Source organism: Garra rufa, chromosome 25 (genome assembly GCF_049309525.1).
Source record: "Garra rufa chromosome 25, GarRuf1.0, whole genome shotgun sequence".
Taxonomy (NCBI): Eukaryota; Metazoa; Chordata; class Actinopteri; order Cypriniformes; family Cyprinidae; genus Garra; species Garra rufa.
This window is the reverse complement of record NC_133385.1, coordinates 27,919,732-27,942,162: the sequence shown is the minus strand read 5'-3', so window position 1 is coordinate 27,942,162 and position 22,431 is coordinate 27,919,732. Positions and strand designations below refer to the sequence as shown.

The 22,431-nt window shown below is 34.0% G+C and overlaps 2 protein-coding genes across 7 annotated transcripts in view; one reads left to right on the top strand and one right to left on the bottom strand.

Moving 5' to 3' along the window:
• LOC141301236 (tight junction protein 1-like) overlaps positions 1–3,040 on the top strand; it is a 40,097-nt gene extending 37,057 nt beyond the window's left edge. For 4 of the 6 annotated variants that reach the window (XM_073831487.1, XM_073831488.1, XM_073831490.1 and 1 more), the window contains one exon: positions 1,303–3,039. In XM_073831487.1, coding sequence (XP_073687588.1) covers positions 1,303–1,397 — 95 coding nt within the window. In that variant the 3' untranslated portion in view covers positions 1,398–3,039. Of the gene's footprint in view, positions 1–1,302 lie in introns of all 6 variants that reach the window. The other 2 variants (XM_073831489.1, XM_073831491.1) reach the window with 2 other exon arrangements.
• A 139-nt stretch (positions 3,041–3,179) lies between these two features.
• On the bottom strand, positions 3,180–20,921 carry LOC141301238 (long-chain fatty acid transport protein 2). Its single transcript, XM_073831492.1, has 10 exons — positions 20,291–20,921; positions 16,208–16,417; positions 15,864–16,022; positions 15,660–15,784; positions 12,502–12,696; positions 11,257–11,347; positions 10,882–11,080; positions 10,709–10,806; positions 8,468–8,598; positions 3,180–6,491 (listed from the first exon to the last, which is right to left on the bottom strand). Exons 1-10 carry the CDS (start codon positions 20,763–20,765, stop codon positions 6,315–6,317), a joined length of 1,860 nt encoding a protein of 619 aa, XP_073687593.1. The 5' UTR covers positions 20,766–20,921; the 3' UTR covers positions 3,180–6,314.
• Positions 20,922–22,431: the final 1,510 nt, after the last annotated feature.

Genomic DNA, 22,431 nt, shown 5'->3' with positions numbered 1-22,431 from the left:
TTTGTATTATTATTTAAAATATTATTATTATTACTCATTTTTATTTTACAGTGAATACAAGTTTTATTTCAATTAAATATTTATATTAAATAATTATTATTATTTTAATATTAAATATTATATATTTTGTTACTATTAATATTATATATTTCTTATTATTAAATTATTACTCATTTTTATTTTACAATGAATACGTTTTATTTCATATTTTGTTACTAATAATATATTATTATTATTATTATTATTTAAATTTTTATTAGTATTATTAGTATTATTACTCATTTTTTAACAGTGAATACAAGTTGTATTTCGCAATTTGTTTACCATTTCTAATAAGTTATTATTATTATCTTAATATTATACATTATATAAAATGTTATATATTTTATAATAATAATTATAGTTGATTTTAAATATATCTTTATTATTGTCAATTATTATTATTGTTATTTTTTATTATTTTAGTATTATTATACTAATTTTTATTTTACTGTAAATACTAGTTTTATTTTGCATTTTGTTTAATATTTCTATTTAGTAATAATAATAATAATACTTATTATTATTATTGTTACCCAGAGTGAATTCTTAATAATTATTATTATTATTATGTTAATATTAAATATTATATATTTTATATTGCTTATTATTATTATTATTATTATTATTAATATTATGTTAATATGAAATATTATTTTTTATTATTATTAAATATATCAATATTAAATATATATTTAATATGTAAATTATTATTAGTATCATTATTACTACACATTTTAATATTTCTATTTAGTAATAATAAAAACAATAATAATGATTTTTTTTATTACCATGAATGAATCCTTAACTATGTTAATATTAAAGGTATTATCATTATTATTATTATTATTATTATACTTTGGTATCAATTTACAATGAGGTCTTATTAGTTAATGTTAATGCATTAATTAACTTTAACAGTATTTATTTATTTTTGTTAAACTTAGTATATAAAAATTATGTAATAGTTCATGTAAGATCAGGTCCATTAAATCATATTAAGAGATCTATTTATAAATGTTGAAATGATGAATAATTAGTATTTTGGAAGTATTCATGATTAGCTCATGTTAACTAATGGAACATATTGCTATATTTAATAGATATATATTTTAGACCATTTTAGGCTAAATTGTGCATTTTTATCAAATCAAATTTATCATTAAAAAATATTTTTTCACAATCGTGCAGTCCTAGTGTGAATCTAAAAATCTGAATTTTTAGATTATGATTATGACGTTCCTCCTATTAATATATCCACAGGTGACCCCAAATGCTGGCAAAACAAGTGTCTACCAGGAGACCCCAATTACCTGGTGGGCGCTAACTGCGTGTCCGTGCTGATCGACCACTTCTGAAGAGAGCAACAGCTGGTCTGTTACCGAACGTGAGCGCACGCATGGACCCTTCTCCAGCTCTTCTCCTCGGGAGGAGGGATTTGCACCATTTCTGAAGTATTAACTCATCCCTCTTTTCTTTGATGGGCTGAAGTGTCGTTCCCATTCGAGTATCTCGGAGAACAGCACTGAAGCGCTCCTTTTTCAATTCCCTTCGGTCTCCTAGGTTTTTTCCAAGTTTGGTTTTGCCTTTTCCTTTACCTTTTGGTGCTTGAAGACTTGCAAAAAATGACTAAACGAGTATCGAAACTGCTAATGGAATGCATGACCCGTGCCACGCATAACAAAAAAAAAAAAGAAATCCCATTTTTGACATTCGTAGCCTCTTTTTCTCCAAATAATTACGGAAGCGGAAAGAAAATGAATTAGTTGAATCCTACTCTATGTGCTCCCAAACAGAGAAGTCAATGTATGTAGAGCTTTTTTGTTTGCGAGGTCATGTGTTTTTTCGTGGAACGCTGTTAACGGATTGTCTCGGATTTGGAAAGCATGTCGGTTTCTAGAAAACAGGAACTATTGAGACTTTTTTTTTTTGAAGGAATGTGACTGTTGCACTCATTTGCTCATGGACTTCCCTCACTCCGGCTTAAAAAATGAAACAAAAAAAAAAAAACTAAAAAATGGGCTCTTTCTCGTTTTCGAAGGATCTTTTCTAGCGATGTTTTACCGTAGATAAACATTGACTGTGGTTTTTCCGAAACTCCTGCTGTCTAGAGATCTATGCATGTGCTATGACTCAGGTCCAAACGCCTGCTACTAAGTTGAGTACACAAACCTACCCATCATACACTGCAAGCAGTGATGCCTTATCTGCATTTGTTTTGTTACTTTGACCCGAGAGACTAGCAAACGTCGAATTTCTGTTACGGGGGAAGGACGCGAAACTCTGACACCGGGATATTTAGCACACAAATAATGAAGTCTGATCAACAGGTCTGCTTTTTCACTGCTATGCATATGAAGAATATACAAGAACACTAGGATATGTTTCAATTACAGCTGTATATATTGTGCTAGCATATGGCCTTGGTTCGCTGTAAATGACCTTTTGTACATCTTTGTTATTTTGTATAAAAACGTAACACGAAAAAAGAGTTTCTTAACGAAAAACAAAAAAAAAGGAAAACTATAACATTGGTTACGTTTGTATTCCGGTTATACTTCTGAGCCTTGGAATTTACCTTAGCAGTACGGAGGCGCAAATCAAAACCGATTGAAAAGAAGAAAAGAAATGAAGTGAAATAATAAATGCAACGAAAAGGACGTTATCTTTTATACCAATATATATACAAACACTACGTAATGGCATTTTTAACAGTTACGGAACATTTTTATTATTATTTACAACTAGAAAAGTGCTCGGTTTAAATAATTTAAGGACTCCGTACTTCCTGAAGGGTCCGCGTGATACTGATTTGTGATACTGGATGCTGTATTGTGTGCCCTGAAATGTATTTTTGTACTTATAGACAGTTTATTAAGGCACATCAGTACGACTTTGTTTTGATATGACGACGCAGCTTCATCCCGGGTTTAGTTTCTTTTATTTTGTGTGGCGACATTCTCTCTTCTTTTTTTTTCTTTGCAGCACATTTCTAAGTATACAACTGTATTAATAAATAAATTCATTTTTAAAGTAAAAACCGTGGGCTGATGTGGTGTTGGATGAGCTTGGCGATTGTGAAATGGAAATGATGGCAGTGACCCCTGGTTTGGGTATAAGAAGAAACTGGTTCATCTGGGTTTGTGGTTTCCAGAAATGTTTATTTTTGAGCTCAGAGGTTGATGGGAAGGGAGGTCATGGATTTTGTACGCTTGCCCTTTCACCTACTTCTAACAGATACCTCAGCTGATTAGAGTCAAACTCTTGACCGGCTGACACATTGAGACTATTGAGAAAACCAGCGACCGGCTTTCTTAAAAGCCATTGTGTCAGCAGAATGAATTTTCAACCCATAAAGCAGTGACTCGCAACTGGTTTGTGGCAACTGGCAACTTGGAACCTATGGAAGCCTGTTTTCACTACTGAATAAAAAATTCAAAAGTAATTGCGACTTTTTATCTCACAATTATGATAAAATACAAATTAAGTTACAAAGTCAGAACTCGCAATTTTGAGGATGTTTTTGCCCTCAAAATTGGACTTTAGAACTTAAGAAATTTATATCACATTTCTGAGACAAAAAAACTATTGTGAGAAAAGAGAATTTTTTTTAAAAAAAAGTCAGAATTGCAAGGGTTTTTTTTTTTCAATTCTAAGTGGAAAAATTTGCAATTGTGAGTTTTTCTCCCGATTCTGACTTTAACCTGCGATTGCGAGTTTATATCACGCAATTCTGAGATTAGTAAGAATTGTGAGAAAAAAGTCAATTGTGAGATCTAAATGTGCATTTGTGAGAAAAAAGTCTGAATTGCAATTCTAAGTGGAAAAAGTCACAATTGTGAGTTTATATTTTGCCATTCTGAGAAAATAAGTCACAATTGTAAGTTTATATTTCACAATTCTAAGAAAAAGTCACACTTCTGACTTTGTCGCATTTGTGAGTTTATATCTCACAATTCTGAGAAAAAATTTACACAGAATTGTGAGTTTTTCTCCCAATTCTGAATTTAACCTGCCATTGCGGGTTTATATCATGCAATTCTGAGAAAATAAGTCACAACTGTGAGTTTATATTTCACAGTTCTGGAAATTCAGATTTTATATTTAGCAATTTTGACCAAGTTGCATTTGTGAGTTTATATCTCACAATTCTGAGAAAAATGTTGCAATTCTAAGTTACAAGTCGCAATTGCGAGTTTATATCACAATTAAGAAAAAAGTTGCAATTCTGTTCATATTTTGCAATTCTGAAAAAACTGTAATTGTGAGTTTATATCGCAATTCTGAGAAAAAAGTTGCAATTCTAAGTTTATAAGTCGCAATTGTGAGTTCAGCACAATTCTGAGAAAAAAATTGCAATTGTGAGTTTATATTTCACAATTTTGATAAAGTCGCAATTGTAAGTTTATATCAATTCTGGGGGGGAAAAGTTGCAATTGTGAGTTTATATCACAATTCTGAGGAAAAAAAGTCGCAATTGTAAGTTCAGGCTATACATCGCAATTCTGTGGGGAAAAAAGTCACAGTTGTGAGTATATCTTGCAATTGTGTTTATAGTTTGCAATTCTTAGAAAAAAGTTGCAATAGTGGGTTTGTTTCACAATTCAGAGAAAAAATAGCAATTTTGAGTTCATCAGTCTCAATTACAAGTTTGTAGCACGCAGTGTCATAATTGTGAGTTTATATTTCGCAATTGTGTGCAAAAAGTTGCATTTGTGAGTTTATATTTTGCAATTTTGACTCATAAGTCACAACTGCAAGTTTATATCTCAGTTCTAAGAAAGTCCGAATTCTGTGAGTTTATATTACAATTCTGACAATAGAGAAAAAGTTGCAATAACCTTTTTTTTTTATTCAGTGGCGGTAACGGGCTTCCTTAGGAACCACAATTATTGTACTAAAGTAAATAATGTCATTCAAATCAAATAAATTTATATTAAATGTAAATTTTTTTAATTTAATTTGAATGACAAAGTTGCGCAAAAATACCATAGCATTTGATTAGACACGGCCTTTGAATTGAGCAAAATACAGTGTATAGGAAGCCTGTTGTACTTTTTCCAAAAATATTTAGCTACATTAGTTGCATTTATATATATATATATATATAATATATATATATATATATATATATATATATTAGTGGTGGGCCGTTAACGTGCTGTGTTAACGTGAGACTCTTATCGGGCGATAAAAAAAATATCGCCGTTAATCTATTCTCAAAGTTGGGTTGGGAGCTGGGTCTAAACTACGTAAGCTATGATGACTTTCACTTTGATATTTTAGCGCGGATGACGTATACCTAGTCGAATTGCACTGTAGGGGGCGAGAACGAGTCTTCAACTTCTGTGAAATTACCGCATCAAATGAGACGTGCTGACATGGATGTAGCTATGAAGCCACTTCAGGGCAGGTGCGTTGCTAGACCCTTTTTACTGGGGCACGTGCCCCAGTGAAAATCTGCTGTGCCCCAGTAAAATCTCAAATTTGAGTTATAATTTACTTTGATAATCCCGAAATAAAGACATTAAACTATATGCAACAACTGAATTGACGCTTCTAAAAGCAACGCAGTTTAATGGAAGACTATGCACGCAGATAGGCTATCCATGCCCATACACAGACGCGCACGTCGTGCAGCCTTTTGCGCACAAGTACTTGGTTACACAAGTTTGTATAGGTAATTATGTTGTAAATGCAATTGTCAAGCAGATTGTGATGCATTTTGGAAACAGGAGATGAGCGCCTGATCTAATGCGCCACCTGGCCCGTTCTCGAAGACTTACTTTTAGTCATTATTTGGGCAGCACACATATTCTGAATGCCTTCAGCAGAATTCAAATTAGCCATTTTAATATAGATTAATTCCGAGATTTAATCTAGATTAATCTAGATTAAAAAAAATAATCTATGCCCACCCCTAATATATATATATATTTCACATTTTTCTCTACTGACCATGACCTGGTTGAGAATCACTGCCTTGTAAGTTAAAGTTGTAGTATATTCTATTATAAAGTATATTTAGTGTACCACAATCTTATTAGAGTCTAACATTTCTTAGTCAAGATGAATTAAAATAAACATTATTAAAAGGTTAAGCAATAAGGCACACGTTTATGCATTTCACAAAGCACTAATGTAAAACAGTTGACTGTACTGGTCTGTAAAGGTTAAAATCATTCACTGTAATCACTTGTTTTTCCCTGAGATTAGTGGGCAGCTACTGGTTAGTAGATTTCAGAGTTGTACCGTTAGCTTAATCTGTGGATTTGTTACAGTTTAATGTCCTGCGACATGATCGACTTGTGAATTTCCTGAGTGAGTGGAATGTATTTCTTTTGCGTCAGGTCCAGGAAGTAGAGTGGATCTTCTATCAAGGTCGGGTCAAAGCCTTCCTCCACCAGCTTGACCTTCTTCATCTTGAAGGTTCCCGTGACTTCCAAGGAATTCTGAAAGATAAATCTGTCGTTGAGTATTACAAAAACTACAAAAGCTGACACTGGAGAGTACGGACCAACTTTTCCAAAAACATTAGTTATTCGTAATTTTTCTGTTATTCAAAGTGTCAAAACATCATGTGGTGCGACCATAACTGTTGTTTTGGAAACATCTTTGAAATTACCCTAAATTTATTCAGATTAATTTTCTGAATAACTATTTGGCATGATTTCCAAAGTGTTTTGTAATCCTGTAAAAAATTGCAAAGCATTTGTATTTATATTTCCATCACAATATTCAAACAAACTTTGTCCGATAATCTCCATTTTATAAAATATCATGTGGTGTGACCATCACGAAACTACCATTTTGAGACTTTTATATCGAAATCCATTCAAAGATAGGACGTTGCATGAAGCAGATTTGTAGCTAAATTTATAAGAAAAAACTTTTTTTAATGGCTAGTATGTAGTTACCACCTAAAAAAAAAATGAATATAAAGTATTTTTACATGCATTTATTTTTATTATAAATTTCATAGTGACCTTTTGTGGGAAGCTAACTTGTTTAGGTGGACAATTCTGTGCTTGTAAATTTTGACTAAATTTGAAATATCATGTGGTGCGACTATCTGTAGCACCCCAGTTCAAGCGGCATGTGAACAAGTTATAGCACCAAATAAATATGAAGGAACATCAGAAGGTATCTTGTTTCAACTGTGAAAAGATGTCAATACACACTATTTTCCAAGTTGAAGTCCACCAACATTAATCTACTCTCCTGTCTAGTTTGTCAGACAAAAATGGCAGATTTGGCACTATGATTGGTAAGATCACCTGTTAATCAAACTCTCGGTGAAAGGTCAATTGAGCAGCCAAGATTGGGCAAAGTTTAGAATTAGCTGGGTCTAAAAAAAATGACTGCAGTTTTTGTAAGTTCTTGCAGTTCTTTATAGTGTTTCTGTGTCATTGGGAGGGACCACTTGTCATGTGGTGCGACCGATAATAGCAATAACTGTATTAAATTAAAAATTATAGTTTTTGTGGCTGAAATATGAATCACTGCTACAGTATGCTTAAGTGAATGGTACTTTTAAAACATTTTTATCAGATTTATGCAATTTACAGAAAAATAAGTCTTTTTAAATTATAAATAAACTCAAATGAAATTTTATACACTTTAATTACTGAGAACATCTTAAAAAATGTTAAGCATGTTAAGGAAATTAATTCATTTTAATATAAATTATGGTCGCACCACATGACATTTTTTTAAGGCTACGGCCGATTCATCTAGATGAAAAAACACTAAAATCGCTTAATTTATCATTTTAATATGAATTTGTGTACACAACGTTCTTAATGTTTGAACAACTACAAAAGAAATTACTATTTTTTGTATTTTAAAATTTGCCTATTTTGTTAATGACATATATATATATATGTGTGTGTGTGTGTGTGTGTGTGTGTGTGTGACCCTGGACCACAAAACCAGTCATAAGGTTAAATTTTACAAAACTGAGATATATACATCATATGAAAGCTTTCATATAGCAATAGATAAGCTTTCTATTGATATAGTTTGTTAGGATAGGACAATATTTGGCCGAGATACATCTATTTGAAAATCTGGAATCTGAGGGTGCAAAAAAAAACAAAATACTGAGAAAATCACCTTTAAAGTTGTCCAAATTAAGTTCTTAACAATGCATATTGCTAATCAAAAATTACATTTTGATATATTTACAGTAGGAATTTTACAAAAAATCTTCATGGAACATGATCTTTACTTAATTTCCTAATGATTTTTGACATAAAAGAAAAATCAATAATTTTGACCCATACAATGTATTTTTGGCTATTGCTACAAATATACCCCAGCGACTTAAGACTGGTTTTGTGGTCCAGGGTCACATATATGTATATATATATATATATAGAGAGAGAGAGAGAGAGAGAGAGAGAGATAGAAAGGTAAGGCATCAGACCTGAATGCGGATGAATCGAGGTCTGGCGTACACTGGAAGATAGTTGGCCACAACACTGCAAGTGTTGACGCAGTCCAACTCTCTGCCCTCCTTCAGTTTCACAGCTGCCATTCCGATCCTTCCTTCATGACCTGGAGATACAACAGATTCTAATGTGAAAATGTGTTTTGAATATATACAGTATTTAAGTGGATAAGAATTTAGGAATTTTATGTCTCTGCTTTCTTAAAGAGATAGTTAACCCAAAAATGAAAATTCTGTCATTCTGTCACTCAGCCTCAAGTTGTTCCAAACCTGTATGAATTTCTTTTTTATACTGTTAAACACAAAATATAATATTTTGAAGAATGTTGGTAATCATACATTTGATGGTACCTATAGTATTTTTTTTCTTTACCTATGGAAGTCAATAGGAACCAAAACCATTTGGTTACCAACATTCTTCACAACATCTTTTGTTTTCAGCGTAAGAAAGAAACCGGTTTTGGAGTAAACAATGACAGAATTAGGGGCCTTGGTAAATGAGGACGGAATCACAGAATCAGGACCAAAAAAATGGAATTTACTGTATAACATGGAATGTCACAGAATTTGCTCAATTTTGGATGAAAAAATCAAAAGTACACTCAAATGAAAACACCATATGGACTAATGTCGGAATATTTAACCATAAATATACTATTTAAATGTGAATCCTGCATTTTTTTTTGTGTTTTCACTCATCACCGCCTCAATATATGAGTAGATGAACACATAAACAATCTCTAGAACTGTTCTGAGAGTCACTTCATGAGCATCATATCAAAATAAAAGTTTCATTAAAACATCTTTTTTTGGGAATATTTACCAGAAAAGTTATTTACCAGACTAATGTAAAGACAACACAGAATTTTTGAAGAGAAAAATAAATAAATAAATAAAATAAAATAGATATTGTTTTTTTAAATCAATTATTTAGAGATGCTTTTGATTTCTAAAATTTAATGAAAATTAAAACAGAATCTAGAAAATTACTGGAAAACTTCATGGAGCCTTAAAAATGTAATTTTTGTTAAAGTGTAATAAATTGTTGTTAAATTGTGTAAGTTTCATGATGTCAATTAACTAGGCATGCTTTTTGATTATAACATTTTATTTAACCATTAAAACAAAGTCTAGAAAAAACAGAATCCAGAAAAATTCAAATGGAAAAAAATGGATTTTAAAAAGAAAACAACAACAAATTACATTTGGGGGGAAAAAAACAGGTTTCATAGGGCCCTACAGAATTTTTATTTTGGTTTAACTGTCCCTTTATTGATTCCATTCACTTCTCCCCAAAAAAAGCTTATTTTTATTTTAAGTACCAATATAGCAAAACTTGGTTGATATAACATGGAATGTCATCGAATTTGCCAAATTTTGGATGAATAACTTAAAAGTACACTTAAATGAAAACACCATATGGACTAATGTTTGTGAATATTTAACCACAAATATACTATTTAAATGTGAATCCTACATTTTTTTTGTTTTCATCCTTCGTCGCCTAAATATATGAGTAGATGAACACATAAACAATCTCTAAAACTGCTCTGAAAGTCACTTAATGAGCATTTTGTTTCTTAATTTGAGAAAAACAGAAACTTAAAGTCTTCAAAAGCAACCCTTCAAAATATAAGTTAGGTTTAATTTAAAGAAACTGTAACAGAAATATAATAATAATATAGTAATATATAATATTATATAATATAATATAGTAATGATAGTAATACTGCTAATAAAATTTTCATTGAAACACATTTTTTTTAAAGGAATATTTACCAGAAAGAAATTCATGGGGCCTTAAAAATGTAATTCAATTGAAGATTCAATTAAAACAGCCTTCCTGTAGCTCAAACAATAGATCATTCGTGAATAAAACATTGATCACTGTAGAAGTTGTGTAGAATAACCATTAAATAGAATTAAAGGGATGGTTCATGCAAAAATAAAAATCTCATGTCGTTCCAAACCTGTAAGACCTTTGTTCATCTTCGTTCATCTTGCATTGCGGTCTATGCAGGGTCAGAAAGCTCTTGGATTTCATCAAAAATATCTTCATTTGTGTTCTGAAGATGAACGAAGGTCTTATGGGTTTGGAACGACATGAGGAAAGTAATTAATGACAGAATTCCCATTTTTGTATTAACTATCCCTTTAAGCATCATTAAACCCATTCAATTCCCAACCCTAATGCTTACATGCAAATACAACATCTACCTTCAACTTTGACCCCATACACATTGGCCTCTTCAATGCAGTCCACCATCGTGAGAATATCTGCCACCTCAGTTGTAGCCACATTCTCTCCTTTCCACCTGCAATAACCAACATTAATCCAATGTTTGAAACTCTAAAGTGTGCAAATGACGCTTCAGCTAAAGCTCTGCTACCTGAACGTGTCTCCAACTCGATCATGAAAGTAGACAAACTTGTCATGGTCGATCCTCAGCAGATCTCCACTGTTGAAATACAGGTCTCCTTTCACAAACACATCACTGAGTCTCTTCTTCTCTGTCTGCTGCTTGTTCCCAGCATAGCCCACAAAAGGTGTATGTTTGGTGATTTTCCCGACTAGAAGGCCCACCTCGTCTACAAAACATTTCATATCAACAACTGTAGGACTAAAGCTGCACATGGGTTAAAAATTAACTTTTTATGACAATGTTCTGCACAAAAGGTCAGATCAAACACTTTTTACTATCTTTACTGACACCACATAATGCTGAATTCATCCATAAAATCCACAAAGCTAGCACCTGACTTACCTGTTTGAACTGGGATACACAGACCCTCAGCGTTCCTCACAGGCTCTTCCTTCTCAATGTCAAACTTAATGATGGAAAAGGGGAAAAACACCTGTGGAATACAATGCAAGTCAAGCTGACTTTAATCACTGATGCTTTTCTCAATGCTTAGAAATACAGTTGGGGTCAAAAGTTTGCATACACCTGTGAATTATTTTACCAAAATAGGAGGAATCACAAAATGCATGTTTTTTTTTTTGTTCTGACCTGAACTGACAATGTTCAAAAGTTTACATACACTTGATTCTTAATACTGTGTTGTTACCTGAATGATCCACAACTGTGTTTTTTTGTTTAGTGATAGTTGTTCATGAGTCCCTTGTTTGTCCTGAACAGTTAAACTGCCTGCATTTTTCTCAGAAAACTCCTTCAGGTCTTTGGTTTTTCAGCATTTCTGTGTATTTGAACCCTTTCCAACAATGACTTTGAGATCTTTTCACACTGAGGACAACTGAGGGACTCATATGCAACTATTACAGAAGGTTCAAACACTCACTGATGCTCCAGAATGAAAAATATTGCATAAGAGCCGGGGTTGAAAACTTTTGAACCAAATAAAGATGTCTACATTTTTCTTATTTTGCCTAAATATCATATTTTGTTCCTTTAGTACTGCACTTCAGAGGCTACAGAAGATACTCACATGTTTACCCTGATCTTCAAATTCAAAAAGTTTGCTCTTAATGCATTGTTTTTCCTTCTGAAGCATCAGTGAGTGTTTGAACCTTCTGTAATAGTTGCATATGAGTCCCTCAGTTGTCCTCAGTGTGAAAAGATGGATCTCAAAATCATACAGTCATTGTTGGAAAGGGTTCAAATACACAAAAATTATTAAAAAAAAAAAGAATTTGTGTGACCTGAAGGATTTTTCTGAAGAACAGCAGGCAGTTTAACTGTTCAGGACAAACAAGGGACTCATGAACAACTATCACTAACAAAAAAACACAGCTGTGGATCACTCGGGTAACAACACAGTATTAAGAAACAAGTCTATGTAATTTTTATAAATTCAACTATTATTTTCTCTTGTGGACTATATGTAAATGTCTTTTATGTGAAATCTTACTCAGGTCAGTACTAAATAAAAATTAACATGCATTTTGCATGATTCCTCTGATTTTGGTAAAATAATTAACATTTTGCAGATTCTGCGAGGTGTATGTAAACTTTTGACCTCAACTGCACAGTATATATTATCACTCTTACCTTGCTGAGAATATTGATACGACCGACCACTCCGACTTTATCAGTATAATTGATAAAGCCGACATTTCCTTCAGTGGCCGCATAGAGCTCTCGGACATGAATGCGTCCGAAACGGTTCAAGAACTCTTTCCAGACGTCCGCTCGTACGCCATTTCCAATAGCGATCCTTACTTTGTGGTCCTGGTCATTGTCTTTCTGCAACATGAAGTGGAAAGAACATCCTGACTTGTGGTTTTGTCTTTGAACTGTCCCAAAGCTTCATAAAATTACTGTTGAACCACGGATGTCACATGGGCTATTTTAACAATGTTCTTACTACCTTTCTGGGCCTGGAACTAGTCAGTTGCATTTCTGTCTATGCAGGGTCAAAAAGCTCTCAGAATTAATCAAAAATATCTTAATTTGTGTTCTGATGATGAACGAATCTCAAAAACTGCTTGTTGAACTCACAATTAAGTTATGCGTTTCAAATCAGCAACAGAATCTGAAATGAACTCCCCCATGAATTTACTTTATGTTCTAACAGCATTAAAAAAAGCTTGTTTTTCTGGCTAGACCAGCCAATGTGCATGTGGAGTCATAAGCTTGATTCACAGGTTTCAACAGAAACTGAAGCTTCCAACAGCAGCTGCAGTGATTGGCTCTTTCATTTCATTTCGCCATATTGCACGTTGCATTTATAAGTAATAGGAGTGTATGTCTTTGTATATGTATTGTAGCCGATATTACAAAACCGATAACCGATTATGGTAAAATGCTTAAATATCGGGAAAAATATGGGTAAATCGATATATCGGCCAACCTCTAGTAAGGACCTCGTTAAAACAGTCCATGTGACATCAGTGGTTCAACCGTAATGTTATGAAGCTACGAGAATACTTTTTGTGTGCAAAGAAAAACCAAAAAATGACTTTATTCAGCAATTTCTTCTCTTCCGTGGCTGACTTCAACGTGCATTTGTCAATGCGTTTTGATACTCTCATCGAAGACTGACACGGAAGAGAAGAAATTGTAAAATAAAGTCATTATTTTTGTTTTCTATGCACTGAAGAGGAGTGCGCATATAAAAAGTCTCCCGTTTGATGTGAGCGTAAACACATTCTGCAGCTAAATAAACGCACTTTTTGTCAAGAAACAAAGACAGAAGCAGCAGTGATGAGTGTGGTGGCCAACCCTAACCCCGCCTCTGCGTTAACCGTGTTAAATATTTTTAACGCCGTTAAACTGGAAAAATGAATTGCTTGCGTTAACTTTGCTTGCTTGTAATTTTGACAGCTCTAATTTATAGTCATAATTGACCTCAAATTTTCCATTGTTTTTCTCTGTCTGCCAACTTTGACAGTTGGAAGTTGATAATAGTTAGCATGACCATTGTTCGCAACACAACTACCACATTCAAGGCCCAGAAAGGTATGAAAGACATTGTTAAAATAGTCCATGTGACATCAGTGGTTCAACAATATAGTTTTAAAGCTACAAGAATACTTCTTGACAATTCAACAATTTCTTCTCTTCTGTGTCAATCTTCAATGCGCATTCGCCAATACATCGAGGTACTCTAGTGAACGTGTGTCAAAGCCTGACACGGAAGATAAGAAATTGTTAAATAAAGTTGTTATTTTTGTTTTCTTTGCGCTGAAGTGGAGTGCGTGTAAAGTCTCCTATTTGATGTGTTCGTAAAGACGTTCCGCGACTAAATAAATGCAATTCTCGTCAAGAAAAAAGAGACAGAAGCAGCAGTTGTAAGTGGAGTGGCCAAACCTAGCTCCGCCTCTGCATTAAATATTTTTAAACTGGAAAAATTAATCGTTTGCGTTAATGCGCTAATTTGACAGCATTAATTCATAGTCATAATTTTCCTCTAAGTCTTCATACTATTTCTCTGTCCACCAACTTTGGCGATTGAAAATGGATCATTGTTTGTAAAAACTTGATACTCGAACAAACATAAAAATACAGAGTTTACAGAAATACTGAATGAAATACTCAATTTTACATGTTTTCACTAACTGCTATCTAGGAGGATTTTTTGCCACAATGCATTCTGGGATTGCCTTCACAGCAAGTTTCAGGAAGTGTATTCACATTTACCATTGTTTGCAATGCAACTACCACATTCAGGGCCCAGAAAGATAGTAAAGACATTGTTAAAATAGTCCATGTGACATCAGTGGTTATACTGTAATGTTAAGAAGCTATGAGAATACTTTTTGTGAGCAAAGAAAATAAAAATACTGACTTTATTTAAAGGTGCAGTGTGTAGATTTTTGCGGCATCTAGCGGTTAAGTTTTGAATTGCAACCTGATTGCAACCAACGGCTCCGTCCACCGCTCACCCCTCCCTTTACAGAAACTACGGCAACCGACATGCGATTAAGATGTCGTCGTTTCAGACAGCAAAGAATAATGAAGTTTCTTTTAAAACGTAAATAAGAGAATTATATTTACTTGATAATTCAATAAAACGATGTTATTGTGAATATTGCAGTTACTTGTTCATCATTGTGTCAGTGTTTTTTCCCAAGAACAGCAGTGATGAAACGCGATCTGTAGAGCAGTTTGTCCCTTCAGGGCTACAGTAGAAACATAACGGCAGCTTCCATGTGGGGGGACCCGCGGTGTATGTAGATATAAACTGGTAATTGTAAGGTAATAAAAACATAATGGTTAATTAAGTAAGGTCTTTATTCACCCCTGAAAACATAGTTATGTATATGATATTGCATTTCTGTCTAGAGATAATCTTAAATATTACACACTGCACCTTTAACAATTTCTTCTCTTTCGTGTCAGTCTTCAACGCACATTCGTCGATATATCAAGGTACTCTTAGGGAACGTGCGTTGAATAAAGTCATTATTTTGGTTTTCTTCTTGCACAAAAAGTATTCTTGTAGTTTCATAACATTAAGGTTGAACCACTGATGTCACATGGACTATTTTATCGTTGTCCTTACTACCTTTTGGGCCTTGAACGTGGTAGTCGTGTTGCTGTCTTTGCTCTCAGATTTAATCAAAAATATCTTCTATATGTGTTCTAAAGATGAACGAAGGTCTTACAGGTTTGAAATGACACGAAGGTGAGTAATTAATGACACGATTTGCATTTTTGTGTGAACTAACCCAAAAAAATATCTCCACAAACATACGAGACTTTACCTTTGGCGTATTGCAGAGGTAGCGCAGTGTTTCACCAATGTACTGCATCACAGTTATGTTGTACTTCCTGCAGTCATCCCAGAACTGAGAGGCGGAAAACTTCCTCCGCAGAACCACAGTGTTACCTGGAGAATATATGGAGGTGTAAGCAGCACTATATAAAACCACAAGACAAGAAGCAACGTATAATATAATCCAACAAACCTCTTTGAATGGATCCAGCGAGTCCGATGAGGAATCCAGCGCTGTGATACAGAGGCAGATTGATGTAGAATATGTCTTCAGACGTCACTCCACAAACTCCCTGGATGAACGACGAAGCCCAGACCCTCTCGTGGGTCACATACGCTGCTTTAGGAAGACCTCCATGGAACGAAAAACCAAGGTTATTTAGGGTTCCATATTATGTGACTCCTTAAGTACTGTATATATAAATCGGTGACTATGTCTAGCATTTTTTATCAGCAGTATTGGCCTGGTTTGATAAGCTTTTGAATGAAATATAACAATAAATATTACATAATCCACCATGAGGCCTTGTAAGATACCTGTAGTGCCGGACGTGTAGATATACAGTGCTGTACTCCTGATACGAACATTGGACCTGAGAGACGGGGACAGCGGCTTATCTGAGGCTTTGGCGATGGCTTGGCCAATGCACTGAATGCCGTCTGTAGTGCACTCATCCGATAGGAGGTATACGGTTATTCCCTTCTCTTTCAGTGCCGGCAAAATCTCCTCGATAGCATCACGAAGCTCTGCAAGAGAAACACTTCACTGCAAAACTCTACCGTAATTGATTACTAATGTATGATATCTGAATTTTTAAAAACACGTTTCTGATATCATGCAGAAGTCTTTCTAATATCTGTTTCCAAAGAAGCAGGCATGTTTTCACATGCACTACATGGGCTTGAGTCCTCTAGGCCAGTGCTTCTCAAACTTTTGTCTTATGTACCTCTTAAGCCCATAAGTGAGGCTTAAATACTGCTTCATTAATGTGCTAATTTTCTCATATTATCCACATTATCCACATTCGGCCATATAACGGCAGCAAACTTCCTTGACTATTACGCCGGAATGGAAGTGTAGTTCCTAATCTTATCAACGTAGAAACTCACAGCTTTGCATTTCCACCGGTCTTAGTACACGATATAACCACAGAAGAGTCAAGTTTTAAATACAACAAATATGGAAACTCGTTGGTCATTTTTGAATGCGATGCTATTGGTCTAATAGGATTCAATGATCTATGCTAAGCTATGCTAAAAGGTATGGAAGCCCGTTTCCGCCAGGTCAGAAAAAAATCCATGCCTTAAAAAGTCGAAATTATGACATACTTAAGTCATAATTACGAGATAAAAAGTCGAAATTATGACTTAAAAAGTCGAAATTATGACTTAACAAGTCGAAATTATGAGATAAAAAGTCGAAATTATGACTTAAAAAGTCGAAATTATGACTTAAACACATTGATCACATGACCACTTCACGCCTTCCGTTTTGAATCATGATTCGCCATAGCTACGCCTTTGAAGTTCCGTTTCCAGGAGTGTTCTAATGATAAACGGGACATTCCAGAACGAATTACCTTGGTTTAAAACTGTTTGGAGCTCCAAGTTCAGTAGCTACACACCTTATTAATAAATTGGTGGTGGCTTAATGGAAAAAAAGAGTGAAATGAATGAAATGAAAAAGGTCAAAATCTTGTATGTATATATATATATATATATATATATATATATATATATATATATATATATACACACACACACACACACACATAAACCGCTTTTCCACTATCGGGCCGAACCGTTCTCAATGCTTAACCGTTCTGTTCCGTGCCGATCCGGGCCAGTCAGCACGAATACGGTTTGATTTTCCACTGTGGTGCAGATAACGGAACTCTTTGGAATGTAAATACAAATGCGTCAAATCGTTGCCTTGGGAACACAAGAGTAGACAGCCCCGCTTCTACTGTTATTGTCCTTTTGGACGCGATATGTATGTTTGAGTTTTTTATTTTTTCCCGGCACTGTTTTGAACTTTTCTTAATGCCCTTCTCTGCAAGACACTGCGCTATAATTTTAAAAAAACTTTTCGTTTCTCTTTGCACCCTCCAGCTGTTGTTGAATTTTTCTTTCTGTCCAAATATCAATATTAGAGCAAATGTTTCATCCACAGACCAAAGTGTCAGCCATTTATATTTACCGTATCTGCTTACTGCGCACAAAGAACTTATACTCTTTGCTGCGCATCCGCTTAGCCATAGAGAAACTGGTAGCCAGGCAACAGCGTGGCGACGTCATGCACACGCATTTTACCAGCCCGGTTCAGCACGGTTGTCTAACCGTGCCGAGAATTCCGGGCCGAGAACGGTTTGTAATCGTTCCGTGCCGTACCAGGCTCAGGTGGAAACACAACTGGAACTGTACCCGACCGTTCTAACGGTTCGCTATACGTCCCGATCGAAATCAAATGATTCACGAAACGCTCATTGAAGTCCCATTCTGAATGAAATGACTCGAGATCCAATTGGAGCGCTTTAAAACAGAGGTTGAAACTTTGCTCAATTTCTCTATATAATGTATTCGTTGTTTGACATAAAATCATTACAATTATTAGGCCTAACCTACAGTATATTATATATTTATATATTTATTTAATTAATATTATATTAATTTCAGCGCGTTGCGTTCATATTCCGGGTTCACCCGCTTAACTGTACACTATACAGTTTATATTATATAATCTGAATACTATGTGTGTGTGTTTTTATTACCACTCTCCTTTCCACTAAGACACGTTAAACGTTTTACAACAGATTTCTTTTGAATTTGTTCATTAAAGAGATTTGCTCTAATTAATTATTGACAGTTTCTTTCTGCTGATTACATTTTTATGCCAGTAGGTGGTGACAAATGAATGTCTTTTATGTTTTTGAGTGAGTTATTGAATCACTGGGCCTTCAATTGGACACGGACGTGACAGGATTAAACTAGCTTAATTTGCTCATATTTTTTTATTAATTGATTAGAATTTAAATATTTTCATTCATTACATTTTCAACACAGCATCTTAGACATTTTGCTTTCACATTAATTTGTACTTTAAAACATTAGATAACTTATTTTCCACAAACCATCATCTTTTAGTAATCCCAAGGACTAAAACTGCACATATTTTGGTAGTCAATGTATATTCTTTGTCAGGCAGTTCTGCTGTAAGAGCCTCGCTTTCTGGTGGGTTCAGGTTTTCTTTATTACTCCTAAAGTACAAGTAATTTGGCACAAACACATCTAAGTAGGCTATTCATATTATTAACATTTAAAAGGCAAGCGGGTGAAAAAGAACGCAACGCGCTGATTTTAAGCGTTTTCCTCCAACAGAAAACGCGTAGGCTAACGTGCAACTCAGCGCGTTGCGTTCAAATCCTGCCCACATCTGTTTGCAATGCATATATATATATATATATATATATATATATCATGATTCAAAACGGAAGGCGTGGATTGGTCATGTGATCAATGTGTTTAAGTCATAATTTCGACTTTTTAAGTCATAATTTCGACATAGTAAGTCATAATTTCGACTTTTTATCTCATAATTTCGATTTGTTAAGTCATAATTTCGACTTTTTAAGTCATAATTTCGACTTTTTATCTCGTAATTATGACTTAAGTATGTCATAATTTCGACTTTTTAAGGCATGGATTTTTTCTGACCTGGCGGAAACGGGCTTCCATATAAAAGTGATATCGCCAGAACAGGAAAACGGCTGAATGGATTTCAAAACGGTAAAAATCAACTTATTAACTCGGGGGGAGTTGGAGAATGAGCCTATTTCCAAAAAAAGTGGAGTGTTCCTTTAAAGTATATACAAATGAATGAATTCTTAAGTTTGAAATCAGTATGATCAACTTTATGCCTTTTACAAAGAAAAACTGATTTAATTGATTCAAAATACAACAAATCTCATAAATCACACTTGAAATATTGTTAAAATTTTAACTGTTATTGACTTACCTCTTAAAACTTTTAATAAATTAGCAAAAAATATATAGCCTACTTGCAATGCAGATGTAAGCAAAATCTTAACAGGTCAATATAACCCTTCTTATTAAATTATATATCACTGTGTTTCAGTAGTGACAAATTTAGGGAGAGGACAAATATTCCAAAACTTTCTGAAAATACAATACGAGAATTAACTGCAGAATTACTAGAAATGTGTACCTTGGATATTGTACAATTTTTTGTGTGGATCTTTCAGGATCTTTCCAACTCTGTCATATAATAACATTTTATATAAGAAATAAAGCTGAAACCCTGCTAGATATACGAATTTAGTCAACAATTAGCACGCTGTACCTAACAACGCCCTTTTTAATTGTGACTATATTTGAAATGTAACACAACTTCTATTTAGTCTCAGTAGCTATCATCTGACAGTGAAAGTCATAATTCCTGTTTTATAGGTTTAAGAAAGCAAAGCATTTCTCAAAAGTGGGCACGCCATTCAGAAAATGGTTGGGAATGAGTGCAAAGGCCTCACATCAGGACATTCCGATGCTATAGGAGCCCCCACATCCATGTATAGTAACTCTACTGACAGTATATATGAATCTCACCAGCAGCTGCTATAAGCACGTTCGCGCCGCAGCAGGAGAAGCAGTGAAGGAGTGATTTGGATCTGATATTGAAGTTCAGGAGTGCTGCGGGACAGCCGAGCTTAGCCAGGCCGAGCCAGGTCCACACGAAACGGGGTTCGTTCCCCAGAAAAAGCGCGACCGTGTCCCCTTCTTTGAGCCCAGCCTCCGAGCGCAGCGCATTTGCCACTTTGTTACTCTCCTTATCCACCTCCTCATAAGAGTGCGTCTTCCCCTCGAAATGGATAAACGCTTTTTGCGGGTGTTTCTTCACCGCTTCCAGAAAGCTGTCCACAATACTATAGAAGGGAGTTTTCCTTTTGTATACATTTAACAGAATGCCAAATCCAAGAGCCCTGTACATATACACGCAGTCCTGGAAAAAATAAGGAAAGAAAGTTTTCAGCAGCGCGGGGAGGAGAGCCAAGCCCGCGAGGAGAGTCATCCACAAATACATGTTTAATAGAGTTTGGACTACACCGGGGTTTTCAGATTAACTAGATCTAGATGCCATAGCCGGACACCACTTCCACAGTCTTAAAATTCATGGGCCACATTCTCGAAACGCAAGTTCAGCCCTTTGGGGGCTCCAGAGAGAGATTATATCATTCTGATCCACCCCGGACTCGAGAGCCTCATCGGGTTGCCAGATCCTTCATTAAATCCGTGCCTTGGTTTCACGCGTTTTTAATATGAGAAACTAGGTCTGTCAGTACATTCAAATAATTCTTTGTGAATTGTGGTTAAGTTGTAGGTGTTGAATATTTTTGTCCTGCAGACATTTTTTCTTAATTTTTTGCTTGTTGCCAGAGTATTTTCATGTCATATTTTTACGGTAAATGTCTATTAAGAGTGTTATCTTCCAAATATTTTAGATTTGCTGACAACTGAAGGGACAAATTAAAAATGTGGTTAATTTCTTTGTTGCCACATTTGTACACTAAAGTCAGTTCCTGATTTTTCACAAAAAATAGCTATTATAATACTGTCATATTATATATATTTAGCAGACTTCATTTACATAAAAATATATATTATATGCACTCACACGATTGAACATGATTAATCGAATCAAATTGTTTTTGTTTACATGATATATGTGTGTACTGTTTATTTTTGTTATATATATACATATATATATATATATATATAATCATATATTATATATAAATACCCACACATACACCCTATATTTTGAAAATATTTATATTCAGATATTTGATATATCTAAAAATATATATATATATATATATATATAACATGTTTTTCTTAAATATAGCCATTCATATGTGTATATTTTTATATATACACGATTAATCGTTTGACAGCCCTATATATATGTATGTGTATATATATATATATATATATATATATATATATATACACACACACACATATATATATATATATATATATATATATATATATATATATATATATATACTGATAATTACATTTAAAATGGCACAAAATTCACTTTTTAAAATGTATTTATTTTGTAATTAAATTTTTCACTCCATGAACTGTTGTATTAGTCTGTATAACAATGTTTAAAAACAAAAATTGTTGTTAAAAAATACATTTCCACTCCAATTGTTATGAACAATAAAAAAATAAATATGACCCTGGACCACAAAACAAATACAACATACAAATAAATACAACTATTTGAAAATCTGGAATCTGAGGGTGCAAAACAAATCTAAAATATTGAGAAAATCGCCTTTGAAGTTCTTAGCGATGCATAATACTATTCAAAAATTAAGTTTTGATATATTTACGGTAGGAAATTAACAGAATATCTTCATGGAACGTGATCTATACTTAATATCCTAATGATTTTTGGCATAAATACAATGTATTTTTGGCTATTGCTGCCAATATTCCCATGCTACTTAAGACTGGTTTTGTCATCCAGGGTCACAAATAAATAAATAAAATTTAGTCCAGGAGTATTTTAAACTCACAACTTGGCAACCCTCATCCAATTCAGCCTTTGAGACTTTAGCGAGTAGGAGGGTTTCTGTGGGAGCCAATCATCTCACAGCAAACTCTTACGAAACTATTTGTTCTCTGCAGACTACAAGGAAAAGATAGTATTTAATTCTTAGAGAGACACTATT

Bases quoted from the DNA above. Each gene is read 5' to 3' on its own strand.
- LOC141301238 (XM_073831492.1), bottom strand. From the start codon at position 20,765: ATGTATTTGTGGATGACTCTCCTCGCGGGCTTGGCTCTCCTCCCCGCG. The intron at 8,599-10,708 runs GTAGATGTTGTA...TTGTATCTCCAG, and splicing joins GTATGGGGTCAAAGTTGAAG to GTCATGAAGGAAGGATCGGA. The intron at 6,492-8,467 runs GTCTGATGCCTT...TTTATCTTTCAG, and splicing joins CTCGATTCATCCGCATTCAG to AATTCCTTGGAAGTCACGGG.